At 31.1% G+C, this 21,298-nt stretch overlaps 1 protein-coding gene across 1 annotated transcript; it reads right to left on the bottom strand.

Annotated features, from left to right (window-relative positions):
- Nucleotides 1-5,730: 5,730 nt before the first annotated feature.
- Nucleotides 5,731-9,863, bottom strand: LOC110274048 (uncharacterized). Its single transcript, XM_052251542.1, has 10 exons — nucleotides 9,552-9,863; nucleotides 9,271-9,408; nucleotides 8,993-9,184; nucleotides 8,714-8,926; nucleotides 8,428-8,625; nucleotides 8,010-8,241; nucleotides 7,685-7,771; nucleotides 6,839-7,495; nucleotides 5,860-6,479; nucleotides 5,731-5,739 (listed from the first exon to the last, which is right to left on the bottom strand). The coding sequence occupies exons 1-10, from the start codon at nucleotides 9,861-9,863 to the stop codon at nucleotides 5,731-5,733; spliced, it is 2,658 nt and encodes an 885-aa protein (XP_052107502.1).
- Between the last annotated feature and the right edge of the window lie 11,435 nt (nucleotides 9,864-21,298).

The following is a 21,298-nucleotide window of genomic DNA, read 5'->3' as shown; positions in this document are numbered from 1 at the left end:
GATTAAAATTAGTAGTGTCCATCTCTTGTATTGTTGATGGGATATTTAGTTTGAGTTCTTCAGTTATTTATACATGAATCTATTATATTATTATATAACCATATCATTGAGATTTGAGACACATTAATTTTAGGCTCATATTATATTGCTTTTACTATTGACATTATTATAATTATTGTTATTTGCTATTTTCTCACATACTCGAATATAAAAGTAATAAAACCGGTAATATGCAAGGGATTCTTTCTCTTGTCTCTTTGGAGTCTCTCTCTTTTCAAATTTGTTGTGGTATTCTTTCTCTAATTGACATTTTTATATTTAAAAAACAGTAATATAGGTGAACAATTTTTGTTGTACAGCTAAAATGATATAAAATTGTTTATACTTATATTAATAATAAAAGTTATTTATATACAAATATGAAAATTTTTAAAGCAGAAAAGATAGAGAATGGATTTATTTTCACGTTTTTTTAAGGGAGGCAGTAGTTCACGTTTGAACAGTAGTTTTTCCAAATAACGTTAAGCAATATCGAATTAATTACAAACTTCAGTGCTAGCTAGCAATAAGAGCATGCATGGTGGCCGACTGGCCGGTACTTTTTTCTTTTGAAGCATCATTGACTCGTTTCAGGGATTCCCTGGCTCGCAAATTTAAGTGCACAAACTATGTGGCATATCGCACTTGTTTTAAAGTGCATAAATTCATAAGCAATTCACCTAAAGCTAAATAAATCTGAATAAATTAGTGGACATGGATCCTCCATGATATCTTAAAAATCTGAACTATAAAATGTAGTATACATTATTATTTATTTATTATGCCAGCATATCGAACAGTAGTAGTAGTAATTGCAATGCAAATAACATATATGAACCACACTGATAGCAGGATTAATTTATGCGGGTTTTTCTTTAGGATTTTCAAAGTAAATAGATTACGATGATTACTTCTTTTAATTTGAATACTGTAAAGTATTATTATATTATTATTATTACGTTTGTTTTCTCATCTTTCAATTATATATAGTCACTTTTTAGTTTTGCTACAAAATAATATTTATTGGCATATCGTATTTTTAATAGTAATTATTTTATTAAAAAATATGTAAATTAAAATATACAAATGTGTCTAATTTTTAATATACATATCATATTTCATAATGTAGCATTATTACTCGTGGTTAAAATTTAGTCACTTTTTTCACCTGGAACCTCTTGCCCTGGAATATTTTTTTTCATCTTGGATTCACTTTCTTCTCTGTGACTCTCATGAAGACAACGACCCTTCATTTATGGCCAAGAAATTTTTTTTTCTTTATCTTCTCTCATTGAAAAACAAATAATGTTTACTAAATTATATAATTAATTAATCAAGTTGGATTGTTCTAGTGGTTAGTCCACTAATCCGTTTAATTAAGTGTCGATGATTCAAATTCTACTTTGTGCATGCAGCAACTCATTGACTCTAGCAGCAAACTCTTAAATAGAGCTCAATATCAGAACGGATTGGTTCTTAACTTGTCGAGTTAAAAAATTCCATGAAAAACTTAAAAAAAAATTTATAATTAATTAATGTCATCTTTTTTTTCTCTCTCTTGGCCACTATATTTTTAGAGTGACTCAATTCTTTATAACTCAACAATAGTCTTTCTTAGCTTCTACTTCATAGCGCAGAAATCAATAAAATCATATCGGAATTAGGGTTTCTTCTGGCACTTCTCCTAGTTACTCAACTTCAAGATCGTTTTCTCTCTGTTACCCAAACTTTAATAAGGAAAGCCTTTTCAGATTTCAGATATCTTTTCTTCAGTTTCAGTTTCAATTTTTATTTTCCAGTGATATTTAATTTGTCTGCTTCTTCTTCCTCATCTTCTTAATTCATTCTTAGCCCTATGTTCCTGGAAATTAGGGTTCCGGATCCTTTTCTTAGTGATCTGTTGCTACCTATAATTTTTCTAGATGTTAGATTTTTATTTTGTAGTGTACCCTATAGGTTTAATTGATGCCAATTTTTATGCAAATTAAATTTAATTTTGGTTGCATATATATTACTTTGTAAGATTTATTTATTTATTTATTTATACTCTTGCATGGAAAAATAAATCATCATCATCTGGTTTTTGCAGCTATATATGGTAGCTAGTTTCTCATTCCAAAAACTCACCTTTTCCCGTTTTCTTGTTTAAAGTTCTCTTTTTGCTGAAACTTATTATATAACCTTGTGGAATTTTGTGCCAACAAATTAAATCCCTTTCTACTTATATATTTAATTTAATTTAGTTTGTGTTTGCTTAACTTTCATGTTAACTAATCATAAGTATAGTTAGTTGGCTTTGCACTAACATCATCGGATTTGGTTTTTCAGATCAAAATGATGAACATTTTCCAACTTTTGAAACTCTTTTCTTAGCAGCTGGTTTGCAACCATTGATTTATTTGACAAAGTCTGAATACATGATTTTTCAATAAATAAATAAGTAAAAGATATGATAAATATACTATAATTATGTAAATATTACCCTCATCATCGTGTTTGCTTAAACTTTTCTCTTCTTTTCTTTTCTGTTCTTTTATTTTTGGGAAAGCTTTTAATTTGGTTTATTAATTTTCTAGTGGTTACTGTATACAATTTTTCTTAATGATACACTACTTACCAATAAAAAAAGTTTTTTAATTAATTGATTTCTTATTTGTTTGCTTGATCTAGAATTACACATTCTGCATCTACTTATCACTACATTAAAAAAATTCAACATGAATTATTATTAAGTCTAGTGGAAGAGATTGTTATTTTTACTATAAGTGTCAAACCACAATTTAGATCCCAACCAAATTAAGTAGTGTTCAAATTTAGGGTATATGATTTGTGTTCATTTTCTTAGTATTCAATCATGTCAATCAAGAAGATCAAAGTCATCTACAAGGAAGGAGATGTGCTCACATTAGGAGGGAACAAGAGTGAAGGAGCTTCCTCCAGTCCAATTACAAATTAGAAAAAGAAGAATATTGTTTTGTTAAATTAATAAAAGAAAAAATTATACCTCTTTTTCTATGTTGTTGGACTGAAGGGAGCTCCTTCTTTCTGTTGCCTTCATTTGTTAAAAAAAAAATAAAAAAGGAAAAAAAAGAAAAGAAAAAAAAAACAGCTATGCATGTTTATATATGATTTGAACAGAAAAAAAAGGTGCAGCAGCCTCCAGTACACAACTACTGTAGCTGATTGTTACACATCATCTTCTTCAATAGTAACCCTTTTGTAAGTATTAATATATCTGTACCAAATTTTACTGCACAAGATTCAGCAATCATCTGAACAATGTTGCATTTGTGAGTTTTAATGGCCATATGTGACCCACTTGGTAGTACTTTTCTTTTTTCACTTTGGCAGGGAGAAAAAACAACTCATGAACTAACTCCAATATATATATAGCTTGATCACACGAGAGATATATAGTAGTTTGGATTTTGTGAAATCTTTGAATAATTGCTTGCATGGTTTTGAGTAAAAAAAAAATTGAGACCAAAAAATAAAAATGTGTATGTATTAATTATAAAATGGAGATATCTTTAAACAACTTTATGTGATTACTGGCTATTGCTTTCTTTATTCATAAACATATTTTCAGGAAGCAGATCAGCATAGTAGCAGTGTGTTACTTCCCTTTCAGATTTAGTACAAGTTTGACCATTATTATTTCATTATATCTTTCCATACATTTTCAGGTTGGAAATTAAAGCAATCATATTGTGAACTTTATATGGTATTATTTTCCATGCCAAATAATTCAGTGCCCCTTAGCTAGAGGGTTTTGGTTAAAGATGGTAAGTAGTATATATAGAGCTTTTTTTACTAACATGCTAAGAAAATTTCCTTATATTAAATAAAGTTTCAAAATGTATTAACAATATATAGTAATCCTAGCCATTATATTAAAAAACATTATTGTATGTTTTGAGTTTTAATTTTACTTGTAATTGATGTAATTCATGAGCATAATTAGCATAGAATATCATTTTGTGAAATGTTTAATTGTTGAAAGTGAAATTGCATAGAATCATAATACTCATTAATATTGAATATAGGTGAGCTCAAAAGCAGCGACAACATATCTCATTCCTATGCACCGAGTACTCCACTCCTTCTACTTTCCGCGAGGTATTGTACAGAACATGTTTGCTTCATAAGCAATTTGGTTGGTCTAATTTATGACTTGAAATTGTAAATTAGGGTGTCCACAGGATTCGGTAAGTCAATTACTCATCAAATCCGATCCGACCCGATTCGATTATATTGGTTATAAACCTTATGGATAATTAGGTACGATTAGATCAGATCCAATCAAATCTAATTTTAATTGATTTGAATATTAATTTAGAGATCACAAAATTCAAACTAAATCAATTATTGAATTAGTTTAATATTAATTAAAAAATAAAATAAAATCTAATAATATATATACAATTTATCTTCTAACCCTAATGTCTTTTATTAAATTATAATAATTATTTAAATTTAAATTGATCATGAAATATTTTTATTATTATTACATATTTATAATATTTAGATGATTATTTTTAATTTTTTTAATTTTTAAATTATATTTTTAATCAATACCTAATTATTTGAATAATTGAATTTATCCGATTCAGATTTAATTGATTCAAATCGGTTTAGATCCATTCATTAAAAAAATTATACGGAAAATAATGTAGCTCATTCTCGTGATTTCTTAAAATGTATTAAAATTAGTATGAAGACTCGTACAATTGCACGTCTTATACATGATATGAAAAATAAATAATTTGATATTTCAATTAGAATGAGTAAATATAATTAGTTAAAATAGAATGAGCATGTTATTTTATGCATTTATAAATAACCAAAAAATATATATATATAACAAAATGCATACATAATAAAAAATAATGATTGAAAGATATATTAAACAAAATAAAAAAATAAAAAATTAAAATATAGAAGAAAAAAAGAGAAAAAAAGATAAAAAAAATTAAAAGAAAAGGATGAGGAATAGTAAAGTGTAAATTTAGTAATATATATCCCATGAATTTTTTTTATAAATTCAAAAATTATTTAATTTTTTTAATTTAGTCAAATTTAAAAAGTATAAAAAGATTATATGTGAGCATGTAATTCATTAATTTGCTATTTTTTATAATTATCTTTTTTTATTGTAAATAAATTATACTATAACATTCTAAAATATTTTTCAATTCTCTTTTAGCAATTTACCACAAAAATATAAATAAAAAATAAAACGGATAGAGAATCAAAATTAAAACGGTAATAATAACTGGTGGAGAATGACTGCTCTCTTTTCTCTAATGTGGAGGTGAGAGTAAGTTTAGGATTTTAGGATTAGTGAGTTATTGATTTGAAGGAATTTGTTTTGTTAATTATTTATTAATTCATTAACTATTATTATTAATTGTTATACATATAATATTGATAAAAAAATTTATTTAATGTTAAAAAAATGTGCATTGATATTAGGAAATTAATAGTAAAATATAATTTTTATTAAAAAAATTTTGATAAAATTAAAATTTAATAAATAAAAATTATTTAAGAATATATTAAGAAAAAATATTTTACCAATTAAAAAACTTTTTAAAGATATTTTCATAAAAATATAATTTAGTAAATAGAAAAATAATTTGTTAAAACGTATTTGAATAAAAACTGAATCATATAAAATAGGTTAACATTCTAATTTATCTTTATATTTAATACAATAAAGCAGTATCATTACAAAAAATAACCACCGCATAAAATAACATTAATATAAAAGCAAAACAAAATAAATTATAAAATCTTATCAAATATTTTTTTAAATACGATATTATGAGTTAAAGTAGAATCATCATTTTTCTCGCCAGATACCAAAATTCTTAAACCATCTTTGCTCTTCACTTGAGAAATAGCGACATAGAGTTGACCATGAAAAAATACCAGTCGACGCAAGAATAGTCCAACACTGGATAGAGTTTGACCTTGACTCTTATTGATAGTCATTACAAAACACAAGTTTATAGAAAATTGTCTCCGTTGAAATTTGAAAGGTATCCCAGTGTCACTCGGAATTAAATTCATCTGAGGAATGAAAACTTTATCTCCAATGTGACTCCCTGAGACAATCTCAGCTCCAATCACATTTGTTCCTAGATCGCTAACAATAAAGCGAGTACCATTGCATAAGCCACCAGCTGGATTAATATTTCTCAACAAAATAATAGGCACACCTTTCTTCAATTTCAATGAGTGATTCGATAACCCTAAATATTTTATTTGATTCAAAAACTTAGCATTTATCCAATCAACATCAACGTCACAATAAGCATCACTACCACATATAGAATCAGCACTTAGATACTCTTTTTCTGTCCCAGGTAGCAATTGAACAATGTGATCATTGATTTCTTCAATAATCTCTACTGTTGGAGCTAATATGGCTTTATCTTGAAAAAAAACCAGTATCATCAAAGTTTCTAACTATGTTAGGATAAATTGCATTTATAATATCATCAATTGGATTATCAGAAGGAAAAATCAGAAACTCATTTGGAATTTGAACTAAAAGCTTTTCGTTAATTATTGTCTCAATACGCCCTTCTCCAATCTAAAGAATCTAATCGGAAAACCTTTTCAATTCTTCCAGATTTGATTGATTTGTAGCACTTTCTAACGGCATATTTTTTGTCAACGTCAACACTTCAAAGTGCTTCCAAAGAATTGAAGAATTGATTGATGCCATAACAATCTCAGCACGAGAAGCTTTAGGAATAACAGGCAAAACCTGTCGAAAATCACCTCCAACCAAGAACAATGATTTTTCCTCCAAAAGGTAGATCTTTGTAAGACACTGAAATCGACGTCATTATGTCTCGAAAACTTCTATCTAAAGCTTCAAATGCCAACTTGTTAGTCATTGGAGCTTCATCCCAAATAATCAACTCAGCAAGTCGAATTAAATCAGCCTTAGGACTATCTTTCGGAATTCTACAAATAGTATCTTCATTCAATTCAATTGGGATACCAAACATAGAATGGGTTGTCTTACCACCAGGTAACAATAATGAAGCAATTCCACTTGAAGAAACATTAATAGCAATTCTTCTTTGAGAACGCAATTTGGCAGATAAGAGTCTATAAAAAAAAAATTTTCCAGTCCCACCAAACCCATAAATGAAAAACAACCCGTGTTCCTTGTTAGTAACACAATGTATAATCCTATCATAGATTGACTTCTGTTCTTCATTCAACTTTGGAAAATTTGAATCGTGTCCTTCAAGCATCACAGAAATGTCATATTCTAATTCACGCAACACTATAGAATTACTAAATTGTGAGACCAAATTAACATTAGGAAGCTGCATACCAGCAAAATCTCTTAATGATCTTCTATTGGCCTGTAGCAATTTCTCTATCTCTATTTGACAAAATGTTTGTAACTCTTCGTCAGTCATTGTTATTCCTGCAATATATTTTTTTTTTCAGTTAGTAAATTCATCAAGATATCAAAAATTTGTATCGTTTGAAAATTTTCCCTATCATGCTATGTATGTATTCCAAACTTTGTGCATATCATTTTCTATTTATTTATTGTTAAGAGTTTTTCTTAATCCTATAAATAAAAAAGATAAACTAAAGATTAAGTAAATACCTGGAAAATGAAGCTCACTTCGCCTGTAATAAATGATATCATCAGATAAATATTTCCAAGTTTGATTCCAAAATAAAACGGGCCTACCTAGAGACAGAACCAGATATTAACAATGAAACAAAAAGTTTTCTCAATTGGGCGCCAGAAGATAACTCAGCCGCTTCATTAATGGCCAAGACAAACTCATTATCATCTATTAAAAAATCCATTGCAGAACATGCCTCTTGGAATGTATCATATAAAACAGAATTGACAGTCCTTATACTTCGAAAACTGGTGCATCCTTTTTGCACATTGAGAAGCATACGCATATAGAACAGCTCACCAGTTGAAGGATGAACAAAACTCAATCTTCCTATAGAAAATCCCCTTCTTCTTGGTTTCCACTGTCGAGATTGTAAATCATAAACAAATTTACTTGAAAACTCAACATATGTTAGTGTTCGCCCTTCAACATATGTTCGATTAGCCATCATCCAAGCAATAAACATTGTCATCAAATCTCTATTTCTTATTAAAACAGAGCCAATAGTATCATGATCATCGAACACAACATGCTGCTAATTAGGTAAATGAAATCTGAGTCTTTGCACAGGTGGCCATCTATGATGAATTTCATATGCAAAAATTCTCCACATAGATTCACAAGGTGAAAGATACCGACAATCATAATACTGTTTGATCTCATCAACCACTTCAAAAGAATGAGTTGTCTCAGTTGAATGACTAATGGTTGCAGTTACAGGATCTGGACCCTTGTTAATGTACTTGAAAAGATACTTTATAATATTTGACTTGTTGCAAAATTCCAAATTGATATGAGCCTGGTACTTCATCAACAATAATAGATTATATGGAACAACAAATCTATTATCAAGATCAACACCATGACTTTTAACTGTAACACCAATTTTCTCGACGCTTGTAAATAGGATAACCATCTTCATCAAAACTCGTATAATTAACAAACTGCTTCGGATAAAACTTGGAGCATCTTCCATCTTTCATGCATGGAGAAGTTGGTCTTACCCTACCATAAGGGCCATGAATCATGTATTTACTAACCACACTATACAAATGTGGAAACTTCATAGGATTAGGAAGTTCCGCATAAATCAACTCATCAACAATTTCAATATTTTGCAATCTATTCCTTCCATCAAGCCAAAGTAGAATATGTAAATATGGCAAACCTCTTTTTTGAAACTCAATTGTATACATACCTAAATAGTAAAAAAATGTCTGAAAATATAGAAATTTTTATAAGTAAGCATAAATTCAATATAGAATTCTCTATATTTGATATACCTGCATTAAGAGGACCAAAAAAACACCATTCTTAAGATCATTAAGAAGACACTTCATCTTAGCATGAAAGACTCGGCAAGCAATGTCTGGCCGATCAGCAATTGAAACTTGATCACGATTAGTATATCTTTGAAACTCAGGCCAGTTAGGATTGCAAGTAAGGGTAAGACATAGATCTGGATACCCAAAATGCTTACAAATAGCCATAGCATCTTGGAAATTATTAAACATGTAACGTTTACCACCAGTGAAGGAAGAAGGCAAAATCACTCGAGTACCAATTGATGATGCTTCAGTATCATCGCGTCACATAGCTTCTTCAATACCTTGTAAGACTTCTCCTCTAATTGTGCTCTTTTTTTCTTGATTTCATAAAGCCTCTGTGACTCAATCATAGAGAATGAATCAACAACAAACTGTTAGAACAATCTTCTAGACTTATGAATAATGCTATCCTCATGCTCTCTCATTTGCAAACGAAAACAGATAAATTCTCGCATGGATACTCTAGTCCTTCTCCCTGCAACATTTATATCTTGAATATCTCGGTAAAGAATACCCCATTGATAACCATCTTTCCATAAGAAAAAAGTAAGGGATATTGCAATGGCCAATATAAAGCATGTATCTCATATATTCTTTGAAGTTGGCCAGCTGTAGATTTAACAATGACATTACGACCAGTATCAGAAGAATCAAAATCACCAACAACCAAAGCAGCAACTTCATCGCATGAAGAATAATTATAAACTCCTCGATCACGTTCTTTTTGACTAAACAATTTCAAAGAAAACACCTCAGACGGGTGATTCTCATGGAATTCTCTCACTCTTCTAAATGATTGTGCTATGGGATTGTGTTGATCAATCATTTAGGTCAAATCAATTATCAGCTGTCTATCTATATTTAAACTTTGCCTATAATTAAGAAAAATAGTAACACAATATTACTAAGTAATTTTACTTAAAAGGAAGAAACATGTATTTTTTATAATTAGAATGAATCTTAACAACAATATTTAAACAATAAGATACGAACATTTTGATTATAATAATCAAAGTTACATCCATATTAGTATCTTACCAACTAAAAATTAAATTGAAAATAAAAGAAACAAATTAAAATTACAAACAATCATAACAAAATTTTTGTAAGAGTTGACCTTACCCAAATATTCCTTCTCTATGCGTTAACTCATGTTCTGTGTCATATATGTATAATTGGGTAAATTTCAAAACTTGACCAGTCTGAGGTAATAACCTTCCAATCCTATGATAATTTTGGCCACTTATGATGAATTGTGGTGAGCCAGTTCCATCATTCACTGAGTCTATTACTTTACCACCAGGAGAAGTGAAAGCAAACATACTATTATAATACCGAATTTTCTTTTGAAACTATAAAGACTTACTATCATGACCATGAATCAAATTATATAATAAATTTGGAGCTTTCTGAAGATACGGTAATTGAATTTTTTCTTGAAAACAACAAAGTGTAAAAAGAGGCTGATTAATTCTTGACTATTTTTCAACCCGCTTTAGTAACTAAAACGACGCACCACAATATAAATAAGTATACACAGGGTCACCAATATCGAGACAACCTACAAAAATAAATAAAAAATTTAAATAATAAACAAATCCTTACAAGTTTAACTAATTAAAAAATTATATTAAATGAAGACTTAAATGCTTCTTAATTTTTTTTACTTAAAAAAATATACCAGTAAAACAATTAAAGATTTAAAAATTATTCACTGGATACACTACAAGATTTTTGTTTATTTGTGGAGGTTTTTTTTCTTATTTGTGGAGGTTTATAACCCCCACCAAATAGTTTGTGGGGGTTTCTAAAACCCCCAAAATTTGAGGTGCCACGAGGTCTTTTGTGGGAGTTTTTAAAAACCTCCACAATCTATTCAGTGGGGGGTTTTGTGAGTGTTTAGTGGGGATTTTATATTAGACTTTTGTGACGGTTTTAAATCACTTTTGTGGCAGTTTAAAACCCCCACAAATTGATTTTTTAATTTAACAAGAATTAACTATTTTGTGTGATTTTCAAACCTCCACAAATCCTGTAATTAATTATTTATTTTAAATTACAAATCATTCATTAATCTCATCTCATTCATATACTCTCAATTAGAAATTTATTTTTTAATATCAAAATTTAAAAACTAAATCTTTTATAACACAATTTCTCAATATAAGATATAACTCTATATATAAAAATATTCTCAATGTCAATAGTTCCAAACACAATTCCATATAATATTGCAGAACTAGACTACTTCACCAAAGAATGCTACAATTGGCAAAGAAAAAACCTTGTCTATGGATCCTAGACCATCATCAATTCCAGAAATTTCAGTAGCTGAACCTTTAGCTTGTCGCCATATACAGGATTCTTGTAATGGTTCTACAAGTTCAACATCAGCAGAAATCTCCACACCCAACTTTATGTAAACCTTGCCTATCACACATTGAAGCAAAATTCTAAGTTGGCAAAGATATGTAATAATTCAAGCTACAGCATGGCATTGTGGTGGATGATAAAGTACAAATACGAAAATATTTACACAGAACAGCCCTGCTAGTAAACTGCTAGATCTATCTCAAGCTCTTTGTACCTCAGTTTTTGCTTTGGCATAATATCTCTCAAGGTGAGTATTAGCTCAAATATGTGGGTGCACCAATACAAATGCTTTCAATTTAGAGTAAATCTCAGCCTTAACAACAAATAACCATAAGTAAATAGAAGTAACTCAAAACTCTAGTTAAGAGACAGCTGATAAGAGCAGGTAGCAAGGGAAATAGTTAATTAATCAAGTAATTATAATTCACAATTAGAAAGAAAGATAGAGAATCATGTTCATAGAAAATAATCAAACTGGTAGATGGAAAAAGGGCAGTGTTTACAGCAGTAATAAGAGAAAGGCCTGTGTCAAAAAAGCCTAAATCATTGATTTTAAACAGACATAGTAAAAAAGCCTAAGTCACATACATAGTAAAAAATACTCATTGATTTTAAACATATTCTATAAGTCAAACTTAAAAAATAAGAACAGAAAATAAAAATACAAAATGCAAATCAACCAACCAAAACAAAGTAACTAATTATCACTCCTAACATAACAGTAATTAATGTCTTGACTTAAAAAAATACAGAATAAAAGGGAATACCAGTAAGAAAGTTGCAACAGAACAGAGGAAGCTCTCAAGAAAGGAAGATCTCAAGATCCATCAACAAAAGCTTCTGCATCTTTGGAAAAGTCAACATCAGTAATTATAGATAAAAATCTTGTCTCCTCCGCTTACTTATAGCAAGTTTCCTCCGCTAGCCTTAAGCTCAGGGCTCAGAGCAACACTTGTCACTTAATTATAGCAAATAACAAATCTTGAAAGATAGGCAGTTAAAGGCAGTTAAAGAGAGATAGATCTAAGTTTAAGGTAAGACGAAAGGCAGTTAAAGAAAAACACGATATAAATAAACAGATGAGGACTTAATTACTCATGCATTCTAAGACCAACAAAACCTTCATAAGAAAATATGATATATAAATTCCTGGATGAAAGAATAAAAATAAACCTACAATTGAAAATAAACTGTTTGACCAAACTAGACTTGACCAGACTCTGGGCTCGATTATATAGCAATGCTTGACTTCCTAATCAAAACTTGTTTATATGTATATTGGCATAATATCTCTCAAGGTGAGTATTAGCTAGAAAATGTGGGTTCACCAATACAAATGCTTCCAATCTAGAGTAAATCTCAGCCTTAACAACAAATAACCATAAGTAAATAGAAGTAACTCAAAACTCTAGTTAAGAGATAGCTGATAAGAGCAGGTAGCAAAGAAAACAGTTAATTGATCAATACTAGTAAGAGTTAGATTGATTGGCAGAAACTAACTAGCAAGGAGGAATTATCTGATTGAAACAAAAGGGCAAGGCATCTTAATCTTGCTAATAAGCTTTCAGAAATCACCAAAAAAAGAGATCAATTTTTAGTTTTTAAATTTTACTTTTTTTTCCTTCCTTCTCTTCTAAAGAAGGCACAGAGCTAATTCAAAAGCCACCTATTGGATCATTTGATGTTATGTCAATAAAAGAGCTTAATTTTTAAATGCTGCTTATTATATTATATATCCAATACTCAATCTATAAGATGATCAATTAAGAGAAGAGATAATCTAGAATTATCCATTTGCAAAACAGCTAATTAAGAAATTAAATTCAAATGATTGGAAGGAAAAAACAAAGATTCACACTTCACACTCACATATGAAATTAGGATGAGTCATTCCACACAATTAGGAAAAAAAACACTTCATACTTCACACTCACATAGGACTCCATGTAATTATGTAAAGCAATAGCAGATAATTGAGCCCCAAGGACCTACCACCACGTGCCCTCACCTAACTTTAACTTATCAACCTAAGTTCTAGTCTTGCAATGGATTTCGTTCAACTGAATACAACTTGTAAATAAAGAACGAAAGAGCAAAATTAAAAAATAAAAAGACATAAAAATAAGTTATATTTTTAGCAACAAAATTAAAAGAAATTTAACCAACTTAAAAATTTTTTGTTAAGAATTTAACTTACGTGGACAAATTTAATTAATTACCTTCCACATCAGGGTCTGTGATTGGATAACTGTGCCTCAATACACTCAGAAATATCAACCAACTTAAAAATATTTAAGTTGAAACATATTAGAAATTTCGCCTGAAAAAATTAGAAAAAATCAGCCTAGTTAAATTAGAGCTTCCAAGAGGATTAAATCAGATCATGCTAAGCTAAGGCAACAAGAATACAAGATAAAGAGACAAGAGGCAAGAAACAATCTTCAAGCCCAGAAAAATGATCATCACTTTATAATAATAATAATAATAATAATAATAATAATAATAATAATAATATCATATTTCAACATACTTGTTCACTATGACCTTATGAAAAGTATACCACATGGCTCCCAACTGCAGGTAAAGAAACAAGGGAACCAGCACATGCATGCCAAAGTTCCGAGTCCAGAACTGGCTTTTCCTTTGCAAAAAGACCTCTAACTTCAGTTTTGATACAAGCAATAGGAGGCTGATGAGTGTGGCAAAAATCATTGAACTCAATAGCTTTCTCAAGACTAATATCTGTGAAAACAACAGCCTACAAAATAAAATATATACAAATACTAATATATCAAAATAAACTAGATAGAGATACATTGATGATGGGAAATTCAAACAATAAATACAAATAAAAAACCATACTTCACTTTCAATATGATGTATAGACACTGCGGTCGACGAAAAATGCTTCTATATTTCTAGCAGGCTTCTCCAACAGTTGGAGTGTAAACAACAAGAAGCAGTTCCTCTATGTTATCAATCAGAAGCTTATAAAATAGCCTCTCGTTCCTCTCCTGAAAAATGACATCAGTGCAATGTCACATGTAAAATGGTGAAAAAGAATGATTGTTATAAATAAGAACCTTCTCATTAGTTCTTACAATATTATTACTAAATCTATTCATGAACACACTTTGAATTGATTATTTCAAGCAATTTAGTATCATACTAGTTATAAAAAACCTGCAGATAAATCATAAGTTTCAGTTAGCCGGTTGTACCTATTTTTCATGACAAATACAAGAGGATTTAAGGTAAAGTTATTCATGCTCACATGGATTTTCACTGTAGTCTAAGGTTCAAGCAACATAGCTGTTTCTAAATAAAATCAATTTATCAGGATTTCAAATATATACATTAGTATCAAAGTAAAAGAGTGTCGCGAAATCAAAATTCAAAAATTAGCAAATCAATTTATCAGGATTTCAATTAAGAGAATAAACAATTCATCGAACACTTGGAGTGCTTGAGAATTTGAAACAGTGTTATCAATCAATAGATAATAAAACTCATCGAATGCTATATCACATAACAAATCATGCAGAATCTGAGAATTAAAAACAAAGAAAATGAATAAAAAGGAAAAAGAGAAGGAGAACCAGAAATTGAGAATGAGTGAAAAGAAGAGCGTACAGAAAGGATAGAATGTCGATGGAGAACACGAGCGTCATTGTCCAAGGAGAGTTAACCGAAGAAGCGGTTTTTCTCAATCTCAGAGGCTTGGGCATTGCAATTAGATCTGAAAACGCGTTGATGAAGGAAGCGCCTTAGCTCAATCTCAGTAGCTTTATAGCAGAAGTAGAAAGGAGATTAACTTTAGCGGCCGCGACGGCGGTGACGGCGGCGATGGAGACGGCGGTGGAGATGTCTACAGTGAGCTTAGGGTTTCGGTGAGCTCTCACCCTTCTCTTATTTCTCTTCGAGTGTTTCTTGGATTTTGAAAAAATTTTAATTATGTGGTAATTGATTTTATTGTTAGGTATTTGGTGGGAGTTTATCAAAATGCCACATATAAAATAAATTGCAGAGGTTTTTAAAAACCCCCTCTAAAAAATACCCACAAATATATATAAATCTTGTAGTGATACTCATTGTTTACAAATTGAAAATATAAATATTTGATAATAATAATAATAATAATCTAACCAAATTTGAGACACTTGTATTAAAAGTATTTAAAATCAATGAATACTATTTTTTTCATATTATATTTGGTAAAAAAATGTCATATAAAATTTATTACGACCAGAATATTGAAATTATAAAAGGAACATAACGTGACTAAATATACTGAATGAGTAGATTATATCTAAATTAATACAAAAAATGCAAACTTCATAAATAAATCAATTATAAGTATACTGAAATACCTTGAATTTCACTTTATGAAAAAAAGTGGATAATCAACAGGAAACCAAAGCTCATTCCAAGAATTTACAGTAGGATTATATATTTTAGAGTCATCTTGATTTGAGTTTTTATTATGAAACAAAAAAACTTATTATAAATAAATCAAATATAAAAATATACACGTCAAAAAAATATTTAAACAAACAATCATGAATTATGAATTTATTAATAACTAAATGCATAATAAACAACATAAAAAAATAAAATATACAAAAATTAATTCAATAATGAAATATATAAACCAAAACAAATAGACAAAAAATACCAACTTGATAACAATGATTAGAAAAGAGTCCTTTTATATTTTAAAACAATTGAAAAAATAATATAAATGATAACTATATTTTCTAAGTTAACGAAGAAATTAGAAAATTTGAAACAATAAATTCATACCTGATAATATGAAATTGGCATTAATAATTGGAGTATTTTGCAAAATAATTGATCCCTTTAAAAAAAGAACTTTAAATGTAAAATTAAAACTATGGGAAGATAAAAAAAATTAAACAGGTAAGTTAATAAATACCACATACCAATATATTTGAACTTAAAATAAGAGAAATATTAGAAGTAAGAACAACATCAAACAATAAAGCATAGAAATCCAACCAATAATATTAATTGAACACCAATTTTATAATAGTAACAAACATTTGTAATGAAAATATGTAAATTTTAATTTCTTTAAAAAAAAACCCAAAAGTGAATATAGAAAAACTGACATCTTCTATCTTCAACTTGTTGTCCTCTCTTTCTCTGTAAATAATTTTTTCTATATAATCTTGCAGTAGCATAAGATTGAGACATTTTATGAAATTTTAACCAAACTAAAGAAATTTAGAACCAACTAATGTTTACTATAATGGTATTTCGAATAAAGTAGTACTTTCTTTTTAAACACCACTTCAGTTATATATAACCCAAAAAAAAAAGAAATCAAAGAACCCCCATAAGTTCATTTGAAGAGAATGAATGAGAATGAAAGAGTATAACTTGTTTTCTCACTGCATACACTTATAACCTTGACTTTCAGAAAATAAAATCAGAATAAGTAGAAAGACTTTTTAAAATACTCTTAAAGCATAGAAGTAATGCAGCAGACTTGTGAAACTTAGGATCCAATTTATAGACAGAGAAATGAAACTAATTCAGGATTTAAATTAAAAAATTTGAACCATGGAGGGAAAAAAATAAAAGATCATTGTGTATATAACACTCACTTTGAAACCAATCAAAAGTGGAGTTGATATGTTCATTCGAGGGTATATTTCTTAAGGGAATACATACATATAAAGACTATGCTGGAAAGAAGGATGAGCACTAATTATTGATGACAAGTCATCATATACCCATTTTTCAAGCTAATTTCACTTGTTTTATTAGTCTTTATGCACTTTCTTGCATCCTAAGTAAGAGATTTGGAATGAAAATGCATAACTTCTTTAAATCAAGCAACGACCATTAAATTGATGTTAATTCATGAGGTTTAAACTAATTTTAAGTGAATTTTAATTGATTCATAAGCCTTGTGAATTTAGTGATACTTTGAGTAGTTGTTTTGGTTTATTGTAGGTGAAGAAAAGAAGAAAAGAGGAAGCGTGGCTTAAGAAAGCGTGGCTCAAGGAGAAAAAGGCGTGGCGCATAAAGGAGGAGTGCAAGCATTGCCCTCCACAAGGGCACACTGCCCTCTAGGAGGGCAACATGAGCAAGCAAGCCTTGAGAGGCAACGCTGCCCTGCCCACGACAAGGGCAGAGCACAAAATTGTGCCTTGGATCAAAGAAAGTAAAAACCTTGCCCTGCCCTCCTCAAGGGCAGTATCGGGCTCATCAAAGGGAGAAATTCAAAGAAAAAGTTCACCATTGCTTGCCACAAGAATCGAACACGGAACCATGAGGAAACAAGAAACTAAGCCTTACTTTGGTGCCAAGAAAATCAAGGAAAAGAGGTAGCGTGCGCGTCACACAAGGATCGAACACGGGGCTTCAATTTGGAAACATTGCCCTGCCCTCCGCAAGGGCAGGGCAGCATCTTGTGGTGCACGGCCAGCGCACCATTCTGGCGCACCAGGGGAAGTCTCGGCAGCACCAGCAGCACACACGGGCACCATTCTGGCGCACCAAAAAGTTCTGCCCTGCCCTCCGCAAGGGCAGGGCAGCGTCTTGCACGCACCAACGTATCACACGCACGCACCAATGGGCCAGATGCATCATTTTCTGCCCTGCCCTCCACAAGGGCAGGGCAACCTCCTGGAAGCAAATTATTTTGGGCTAAAAATTGAATTAAAAATCTAATTTAATTCATTTCTTCACCAAATCAAAAGCCCATCCAAATCCCAAGATCCAAGAATAGAAAGTGTATAAATAGGAAATAGTTTGATGTAATTAGGAAGCTTTTGAACCTTTACTTTACTTTTGAACTTTGATCTTTCTTTTGAGCTTTGAATCTTCATTTTTTATTTTTGAACTTTTGAACCTTCTCTTGGAGACTTCTCTAAATTTCAGAGAATTGGGGACGAGAATTGATCTCTCTTCTTCCTCGTTCTTGCTTGAGCATTTTTACGTTTCTTGTTTTGAGTTTTGGGTGTGAAGAATTGAGGAAATTCTGTCTCAATCTCCATTCAAAATCTCTTTAAATCTTCTTCTACATAATTGAGTTTAATTTCATTTCCTTTACTGCTTCTTCTTTAAATTCTTGTCAATTTCTTTGTGAACTTGGATCTGGGAAGGCAATTGAGATCTAGACTTTGCTCTCTAGTCTCTTAAGTCCTGAGATGCCATTTTTCCTTTTGGTTCTTCTGTGAACCTCTGCTGCAAGTTAATTCCCATTTCTGTTTGGATTCTAGTTGTTTCTAATTCAACTTCTGCTTTATTAATTGTTGCAATTTAATTTCCCTTGTTTGAATTCTGAATTCCCAATCCTCAACTCCCATTTCCATTCAAGCAGTTTACATTTCTTGCATTTTAAGTTACTGCAATTTACCTTTCTTGCCCTTTAAGTTTCAGTCATTTAATTTCTTGTTCTTTAAGATTCAGCACCTTTACTTTCCGTTCTTTTTAATTTCTGCAATTCACCCCTCTCCCTTTACATTTCCTGCTATTTACTTACTGTTGGCTACAAAATCACTCAACCAATACTTGATTCGCTTGACTAAATCAACCACTAAACTAAAATTGCTCAATCCTTCAATCCCTGTGGGATCGACCTCACTCCCGTGAGTTTTATTACTTGATGCGACCCGGTATACTTGCCGGTTGGATTTATGTGTTGGAAAATTTGTTTTCTTGCCGGTTGGATTTGTGTGTTGGAAAATTTGTTTTATGCAAAAACACCATCAAGTTTTTGGCGCCGTTGCCGGGGATTGAAATAGATTGACAATGATTAAGTGAAGTGGAGATCTAGATCAAGCACTTTTTCTTTTCTGTTGCTTTAATTTTGACTAACATACTAACTGTTTGAAGAATTGCCTCTATCAACTCACTAACGGTTTGAGAGTTTGTCTCAACTAACTACACTCAATTCTCAAGAGTGCTGTTGTTTGTCCTTCCTGATTGTTTGCATGCCACATGAAAATAGGAAAGTCAGAAGAAAAGCTATCATTGGAAAAGAAGTCTCTGCAGATGAAGAATAACATGACATGAAGCCACCACTCATTACACTAATCAAGAACAATTGTTCCTACGACGGAAATCCATTGAAGGATCCTCAACAGCACATATCCACTTTTCTGAAGACTTGTAGTGCTATCAAAACTGATGGTCTAGATCTTGACACTTATAAGATCTTGTTATTCCCTTTCTCACTAAGGGGTGAAGCTGCACAATGGCTTGAAACTTTTCCTCAAGGAAGTATCACTAGCTGGGACGATTTGGTCACCAAATTTCTGGCCAAATTCTCCTCATCCCAACAGGTCATCAAGCTGGAAGAGGGGGAATATTCATTCACACAAGGAGAAGAAGAACCACTCTTCAAGGCATGGGAAAGATACAAGAAAGCAACTGATAAAGTAGGCTTCCGAGCTTTCTATGAAGGATTGACCCCAGAAACAAGAAAAGCAGTGGACTACTTCTCAGATGGCCTACTTAAAGCAACAACAACTGCCCAAGGAATTGCAAACTTCAATGACAAAGGAGTCAACAATCAACATTCATTTGAGAAACCACAAAATGCAATCTCAGAAAAAGAAGTGATGAATATTGAAGGGGTGAATGCGTTCAAGGACCTAAACAAACAAATGCACCATCAAACACAGCAAAACATGGAGCTGAGAGATAGAAAAGTTGATTGCCTACAAACTGCTGCAGTGAATGCCCAATTTCCACCATGGAGACCCCATTCTTATCTGAGAATGAGGGAGTCTCAACATCAAGAACAAGGAAGTTTCAACCAGGGCAAATCCATGATCACAAACAATCAATATCACACACCCACTAATACCATTCAAAGCCAACCCTCACAACACAGACACTCCCAAACCCATCTCAACTGGAGAAGGAGTGAGTACCAAAATCACAGACCAAGGGAATTCCATTATAACAACCCGAACTTCATAAATCATCAAAAACACCATTACAGCAATAACAACGAACCAACAAAAACACCATTATAGTAACAACAACCACTACATGCCACCACAACACCCACCCCTCCAAACTTTAACATCCCATAACCGACCAATCTCACAAGACTCTCAGAGGATCACTAACTTGGAGATCTTAATGGAGAGAATGCTGAAACACCAAGAGGAGATAACAAAGAATCAAGAGATTTCAATCAGAGGAATTGAGGGGCAATTAGCTCAACTGATGAAGCATTTTGCAGAAATGGGTGAGAAGAGGGCAAATATTTTCCCCAGAGCCACTGAAGACAAACTGACTAACAATGAAGATGCTGCAAGGAAGGAAGGATGGAAAAAGATCAAAGAGGAAAGTAAGAAAACCTGGGACGAAGAAAATACCAGCCAAGAAAAACACAACAAGGAATTCTTACAAGGAGAGACAGAGGATAGAATTAAAGAAAAGCAGAAAATCCCCACTGGAAAATTTTCACTAGGGGATAGAGTAATGATAAACAGTCAAACCATGAAGGCGTCCCCACAGCTGTCTGATCAATACATTGTAACTAAGATCCTTCCACAGGAATTCATAGAGGTCATCAAAGAGGAAACTGGAAGGAAGTTCACTGTGAAGAAAGACAAGCTAAGGCACTGTGATTTTCAATCTTCATGATTAGCAGAATAGAAGAATGTCAAGCTAGTGACAATAAAAGAGCGCTTGTTGGGAGGCAATCCAACCTGAGGTAGTTTTTTTCTCATAAACTTTTTCAATAAAAATGTTGAATAATTGGTATGGATTGCAAGGAGCCAAGTTTGGTGTTGCACACCAAAACAAATTAAGGGAGAATGAAAGATTCTAAGTTTGGTGTTCCACCAAAAATATCATTTAAAAACACATTCTCACCTCTTGCATGATGCTAGCTCC

Source organism: Arachis duranensis, chromosome 7 (genome assembly GCF_000817695.3).
Source record: "Arachis duranensis cultivar V14167 chromosome 7, aradu.V14167.gnm2.J7QH, whole genome shotgun sequence".
Classification (NCBI taxonomy): domain Eukaryota; kingdom Viridiplantae; phylum Streptophyta; class Magnoliopsida; order Fabales; family Fabaceae; genus Arachis; species Arachis duranensis.
Note: the sequence above shows the minus strand (reverse complement) of the source record. Positions and strands in the feature narration are given on the sequence as shown.

Coding starts and splice junctions, on each gene's coding strand:
- LOC110274048 (XM_052251542.1), bottom strand. CDS start 9,863: ATGATTGATCAACACAATCCCATAGCACAATCATTTAGAAGAGTGAGA. Junction 9,185..9,270: donor TACTGAAGCATCATCAATTG/GTACTCGAGTGA, acceptor GCTATTTGTAAG/CATTTTGGGTATCCAGATCT. Junction 7,772..8,009: donor TTTTGTTCATCCTTCAACTG/GTGAGCTGTTCT, acceptor TTCTGTCTCTAG/GTAGGCCCGTTTTATTTTGG.